General features: G+C 33.7%; 1 protein-coding gene across 1 annotated transcript in view; it reads right to left on the reverse strand.

The window, feature by feature from the left end:
• Positions 1–6,940: 6,940 nt before the first annotated feature.
• Positions 6,941–7,699, reverse strand: part of LOC108965308 — a gene marked incomplete in the record, with an annotated part of 2,166 nt that continues 1,407 nt past the window's right edge. The window contains 3 exon segments of the mRNA XM_018927629.1: positions 6,941–7,362; positions 7,459–7,559; positions 7,618–7,699. Coding sequence (XP_018783174.1) covers positions 7,228–7,362; positions 7,459–7,559; positions 7,618–7,699 — 318 coding nt within the window.

Below are 7,699 nucleotides of genomic sequence, written 5' to 3' on the forward strand. Positions count from 1 at the left end.
CGGTTCTCGTCGGTTGCTTGGGGTTGGAGCACTTTCCACTAGCTACCTGTGGTCTGTCTCCACATACTCTCTTGGGCCTTGGTGGTTCTTGGGGAGTTATATGGCCGCTTTTTATTTTCTCCGTAATGCGATCCTTTGTGCCAAATTTCATTTCAATATCTTTATTTATGGCTTAGTTATGACACTTTATAGGTTTTCAGTTTCGGCCATTTTGTGGGCGTGGCAGTGGGCCRATTTTGCCCATCTTCGAACTTAACCTTCTTATGGAGCCGAGAAATACGTGTACCAAGTTTCATCATGATATCTCAATTTTTACTCAAGTTAAAGGTTGCACGGACGGACGGACGGATGGACAGACAGACATCCGGATTTCAACTCTACACGTTACCCTGACCCTGACCCATATCTGACTCTTTTAGTTTTCGGACTTACAAACAACCGTTATGTGAACAAAACTATAATRCTCTTTTTAGCAACTTTGTTGCGAGAGTATAAAAAAGGTCGAATGATCATGAGCGGATTGTATATGACGAATTGTGTCGAATAAATTAAGTAAACGAATGCGTCTGATTTCCCGTTGCCGATCCGTTTTGTTGAGTGGGTTGGTGTACAGATATGTTGAATTGTGCTGTAGTGTCATCAACTGTGGTGAATTGCGCGTTTTTATTAGGATGCGCCAGTTTTAACGGGTAGAGGGGGTGGATGCTTAACTCATTTAAACATCCTGGGCCCTTTGTATATATAATCTGATATATGTAATTCGGCTTACTGTTCTTGCAGTAGCCGAGTCCGTAAGAAGCAATTTTGGTTTTAATAGAATTTTGTATTTTATGTAAGTAGTGGTGCTTGAGATAGTAATTTCCTTTTGCGTGTTTTGACGGCTTATTATTATAGTAAAAAAAAAAAACTGTTTGACTTTATTTATTTTACTAGCGGTTATTTATAATTTATTATTTTATCGGTTTGGTATACCTTTTCTCTATTATCGGCAATTGTTTGCATTTAATTTATTCTCGGCTTATGAAGGATAGTAGCTCCACGCCTGGCTCAGATGGCCTATTGCCAGAATGTTTACTCCTTAGCCCTGGAGTTAGGACTGTGACAATAGAGGGATCGTGCGAAGGAGTGGCCGTGAATAGATAACGGCTTCGATTCGTTGAATAGATAATTCTTTATATTTAATTTGAAACTTTGTATAGCTTATTYCCATAACTCACCCATGTGAGGAGCTCTTGGATAGATGTATAAGAGCGACCTTTGCTGTTCGTAAGTGTAGGTGCGTCACTTTATCGAATTTGGAGTATGGTGATCCCTTAGCTTCCTTTCGAGGTTTTATTTAATTTCGAAAATTAATATAAATGACGATTTTTCGACTTTTTCATAAAACTGTGTTATATTTTGTGTTTTAGTACACCAATTTAGCGTTTAGTAGCCCGCCACCGCTGTAGGATTTGTTCAGAATTGTTTTTTCTTTTCTATTGGAAAATTGTGGCTCTAGTGGTTGTACGTATCGGCCATTATTTGATCGAGTAGTTGTAGCTTTAGAGAAGTCTTTACAATACTGATCTTCTAGAGTTTGAAATTTCCTTAATTGTGAATTAAGGTATTTATTTGTATTGTACTCAACTTGAGTTGGTATGGTAGTTACTAGTTCGGTAACTAGTCCACTCTGTGTTTCACTATGCAGCGTTTGAACTTTTTGTGCCTTTGGGCAGCATGATGTGGCTTGGAAATTTTTAGAATTGTGGATTTCGGGATATGCTTTTGCTAAACGCGTGGTTCTTTTTGTATATGCGCTTCTTTGGGGTGAGATAGGATATCTGCTACAATGAAGCATATGGGGTATTCACAACCTGTCTTAAATCGTAAAGTCGTAAAATTTTAAATTTTTACACTTGTTTAACAAAAAAAWTTTTATTTAAGCAAGTGTAAAAATTTAATATTTTACGACTTTACGATGCTTTAAGACAGGTTGTGAACGCCCCAATTGAATTGTGTCTTTTATGAAAATATAAGCAGTTAAATTTGCTTTTGCAATTTTTAAGATTATGTGTATGGGACAAGCAGTTTGTTCAGAGTCTTTTTGATCTGACAAAGTTGTTCCTTTCGTTAATATTTAATCTTTTAAACTTTTCGCAAGTTTTTAGCTTATACCCTCTTGTGCATAGAGCACATGACGAATGTTTTCTTTGTTCGGATGTGAACGCTTGTATTTTGTTAAAAATTCTATCTGATTTGTTCTTGCTTCTAGCTTGGGGTCTATTGAAGCTTTTATTTTAGTCGTGTTTAATATTACTAGTTTTGATTATTTTTTCTTCTAACCTTTCCGCAATTTCATATTGGATGGTGAGAAAATCTTTCATTTGTTGCCACGTTGGGCACTTTACTCTTGATGAGAGCGATTGCTCCCATAGAAGTAACGACTTTTCTGGTAATGCGGCGGTTCAAATGTTTACCAGAATTGGGTCCCAGCTATCTGTGGGAATATTTTGTGTCGACAGAATCGACAAACAATTAGAAACAGTGGATTGTAGTCTTACAAATTCTTCACTTGTTTCCTTCTTGATTTTAGGCATGTTTAATAAGGTCGTTACTTGCTTATCGACCAGTATTCTTTCGTTTTCATATCTAGCTTTTAGAGCTTCCCAAGCCAAATTAAAATTATCGTCATTAAGAGAGAACTGTTTTACTATTATGCCTGCTTGACCTTTTGTTTTGTATCGGAGGTGTAACAATTTTTGCGCTTTTAATAATTGAGCATGGTTTATGTACACGGTCATGAACATGTCCCGGAAGGATGGCCATTCTTCATAACCTCCGTAAAAGATTTCTATGTCACAAGCGGGCAACTCGAGTTGGATGCCAAAACTTGCCTCTTTACATTGTTGCATTTGTGGCAGCTCTACTCTCGGGTATGGAGTAGGTACAATTGCTTTAATTAGCTTTAATTGATCGGCGATCATAGCTTTCGTTTCTTCATATTGGTCCAAGCAGTTTTCGTAAATATCGTAAGCCGATGATTTAAAATTTTGAGCTAGACCTGAATTGTCAGATTCTACTATGGTGTCATGAGCCGTTTGGAGTCGTATCCAAAAATTATTGAGATTTTTAATTTTGATTTCTAGCAACAATTCAAAGTTTCTTGAATCGGTGAAGAGGCAAATCTGGTATCTTGTTAAACTGGCATTTTCTTAAATAAATTTAGCAACCTGTTTTGAGCGTGTAGCTCCTGAAGGTGTATTTTGATTGTTATCAACTTTCATAATTTTTGATTATTTTTTCTTACTAGCGCATTGTATTTAAATTAAATGATGTTTTCTTTTTGTTTTTAAATAAATATTTTATTTTGAATATATGTATATTTAAATTGTAAATTGCAATTAAACCGTGCTTTTTATTTATTAAAATATTTGATGTCCAAATGTTTTGAATTTAGGTACACCTTAATACGTGGATTTGTACGTGCTTTTGTTTTATGCAATTGAGAGCTCGTTGTAGAGATCAATGCGCTATTTAGCTATGCACGAATTGTTTGTATTATGTTTATGTTTTTAAGCAATTGGCAATTCTGTTTTTTATGTTCGCTCTAGGAAGAGAGCGCGAAAAAGGAATTGAAAAAAGGTGCACCCGTTTATATGTAAAAATGCACTTTTAAATATGTTTCGCAATATGTAGGTATGATTTATGGTATATGCATTAAATCGATATGCGTACGTGTATGTATGTTTGCTGTTTTGTTTCTGTTTTTATTTTTTTTTTTCAGTTTATATTYTCAAATATTTCTTTCTCAATTTTCGTATGCAGTCCTGTTTATTACTTCACTAAGCACAAGTGGTGCTGCCGGAAATTTGTCATAAATATTTGAATTTTTGGTTTGTTGGAATTGGACCAAAGTAAGTATATATGTATATGTATATTAAAGGATATATACATACATGTATGTGAACATGTGATTATATAGAATAGAACATATACATATGTACTTGATTAAAATGCGTTAATTTGAATATTACAGTATAGTACAGCCGTAAAAATTAAACCAGTTTCGGTATTGATTTTCGCTTAGTTTTCAATACATACATATGTATGTACATATGTGCATATACTAAATATGAAATGAAACTAATGCGCACACTGCTCTCTTTTGGCTTGATTGCTTTTTTGTTTGTTTGTTATATATACATATATGTATATATAAGTTATCGACTTGTATTGTACAAGTCTAAAAAAAAAAAAGATTTTTTTGTTGGTCGCAAGACCTTTATTGAATCACCAAAACATTAATACTAAAACGAATTCTACTTATTCTCTCTTAAATATACCCTATTTCTACCTGTGTCAGCAATTGGTGTTGGTCGGCGCATGCCGGATGTTGTTGCAAGTGTTTTATTTTGCTTATTCCTTTTTTAGGTCGATCCAGAATTTTGATCGGCGCCTGCCGGATATTGCGCTGCTGAATATTGACAATTTTGCTGAGCGCGCTTCTGGGCTATTTCCCAGTTCTTTGTAATTGTTGACTTAGCGCAATTTTGTTGGTGTTAGCTTTGGTTTCAACTTAGCTGGTGCTAACTTATAGTATATCTATTTTTTTTTTGTTCACCAGTTACTTTGCTTTGTGTTATTTTATATGGACACTTTTTTTGTTTTGTTTTTGCACTTTTGTTCTTCTCCACGGCATTTGAAGGTTTATATTTCATTTTAATTCCCACGGAGGTTTTTGCCACCAAAAATATTAATTATTGTTAATTAATTATGTTTTTAATTTGTCTGTGGAAAACCGAAGGTGCCTTCGTTAAGGCTCGAAGGACAATTTATTGGAGAATACAAAACCACTGTCTCTTGAGGTTTCAATTTGCATTCACATCGCGCGATTTGTGAATTTCAAAGGTACAATTTATTTAAAATAAGCTTTTGTTTACAGAACAATGGTTTAATTAGTTTATCGCGTTGAACTGGGACGATGTCGATCGAAGGAAGTGCGGCACAGTGTCGAATGGAAAGTCTAAAAAGGATGTTGATATGCGAAATGTAACAAACGAATGTATGTATAAATAACGAATACAGAACGTTGGCTGCTGATGGATCGATGACTATCGTGGACGACTCGAATTAACGTAGCACATAGGACCGGTGGATAATCGGAACGTATGTTGCCGCGGTGCAATGCTGAATATGAAATATAAAAAGGTCGAATGTTCATGAGCGCATTGTATATGTCGAATTGTGTCGAATGAATTGAGTAAACGAATGCGTCTGCTTTCCCGTTGCCCATCCGTTTTGTTGAGAGGGTTGGTGTACAGATGTGTTGAATTGTGCTGCATTGTCATCAACTGTGGTGAGTTGCGCGTTTGTACCAGGATGCGCCAGTTTTACCGGGTGGAGGGGTGGATGCTTAACTCATTTAAACAATCAGATGTCACGTTGTTTGTCCGCGGTGGACTCCTAAACTACTGAACCGATTTTAAATTTGTTTGCACACTGTGTGCAATTTGATCCAACTTGAGCGATAGGATAGTTTACATCTCCATTTATAATCGCAATATTATATTATTGCAAATTTGGATATTATTTGTTTATTATTTGACATTCACAATTATCTGTTAGCTCAAAAAGATTCTAACAGATGACGCTATTTTAAAAATACAAACGCTACACTGTAATAGCATTATCACCAATGATTTTAATACACAAATACAAAATAAATTTAGGTTATACCTTAGTTTCAGCAATACGTAGTTATTATGCTATTAAATTTGTATTTTTAACATAGCGCCAGAGAACGTATATTTATAGAGAAGGTTCACGATGTCAAAAATTTAGGGATATTTCAATTTTGGGATATTTACTGTTTTGGATGAGTGCGTTTCACCACAGAAAATTATCACCACTTAACATCAGGGGCACGACAATAACAGAACTGAGTAGTTGTTAGAGCCAATCGGAAAAAATATGTTAATTTCAATGTTTAGAAATGTACGCTTACAAATTCGTATATTTACAATGCGCAACGACTGCATATAATTTATATACATACATACATATGTATGTATATTTTCTATATATTTTATATCAAAGCACACAAGCATGTACGTACAAACTGAACTATTTCATGATGAATTCCTTAACATCTTGTATATGTGAATATGTATATAATAAAGTTCCCAGCTAGAACAGTGACCGTTACGTTACTTAGTGACATGCCGGTAACACGTGCCAGTTTAATTGTCACATTTTTCTATCATTTTCTTAAGAGTGAATCAAAAAAGCTCCCAAAACTTTTGTATACATGTGACTTTTTGTCACCTTCTCGCTCACATATTTTTTGCCGTAATAAAACTACATACTTCTTCCTCACACTTTCGTTAAATTTGAGACAAATCGACAAAACTGCTTTCAGGAAAGCGTGAAGGTGCATTCTACAATAGCCTATATTAATTTCATTAATAGCTTTTATATTATAATTTTTGGAGTTTAAGAAGCTAAAAATAATCTATATTATTATATTTTTCTAATTACATTAGATTACTTTAAATTCATTTTTATAAATATTTTTAAGAAAAATTTAATTACATAGTAAGATGTAGATCTTTAATATAAACATTCATATTAAAGCTATTATAGTTACACTATTAAAATTCAATTTTGTTTATACATTCTTAAATCCTACTACATTTTTTTTAATTATTATCTATTTGGATTCGTTCGATGCAGATGTGTATAAGAGACAGTTCTTAAATCCTGCTACATTTTTTTTAAATTATTATCTATTTGGATTCGTTCGATTCCTCCACAGCTTTTCGCTTCCTGTATTTCTTTTGTTTGTACCTATGGTGGCTCATTTCGATGGACTTCCGAATTTGTTTTTCGAAATTCGCCAGTCCACAAGTAACGAAATAATCTAATAAATTATAATGAAGAGACAAATTAAAACACATCCTCTTAACTAAATATGTACATATATATTAAATTTACCATATAATATGTTAGATGCAAGTAGAAATTTCGATAGGGGTTGTTTCCCTMCTCTACCGTCCCAGTTACATAAAAACAAAAATTCGTCAGTGTATATATGTCTCAGCATATCATGTAAATTATCTCAATTTTCCTTTGTTTTTAAAATAAACTGTTTCTGTAAATTGAAAATATTTAGCAAAAAACTAACCGTTGCAGTAGCAAATTCCTCGCATTTCAGTTTCTCGTCCATTTCAAATGCTGCAGCTATCGTTGTTATTGGTAGCGTGGAGGCAACTTATCTATTTCTTCCCCAGTCAGTCGGCATACTGAATGGTGAATTTTTCTAATTAAAACTTTACATTCGCGCACAGTTTTTTGTTGCGCCATTTCTTCGCTTTTATGAATTATCTGAAAAGAGATATGTATGTATGCAGTTAGAAGATACAATAACAAAACAATACGTTCTCTATATTGATGAATACTTATAGAACAATATAAACTTACATTTTCTTTCATATAGCTGTCCATCTTTTTCTCCATATTGGATACTCTTGTCGTCAGTACTTCTAATTGTGCAGAAATAGTTTTTAACATATTAAAAACTTCTGAAAAAAGTTATAAACATAATAGAGAACAATACATTTTWGAAAAGTATTGGATTACCATTTCCATCCACAGCCAAATTGTTTTCATTTCGTTTTACCTCTGATTTGTAGCAACCAGAAATATCAAATTTTTTGCGCTT

This window comes from Bactrocera latifrons, unplaced genomic scaffold (genome assembly GCF_001853355.1).
Source record: "Bactrocera latifrons isolate USDA-ARS-PBARC rearing strain unplaced genomic scaffold, ASM185335v1 scaffold_1382, whole genome shotgun sequence".
NCBI classification, from domain to species: Eukaryota; Metazoa; Arthropoda; class Insecta; order Diptera; family Tephritidae; genus Bactrocera; species Bactrocera latifrons.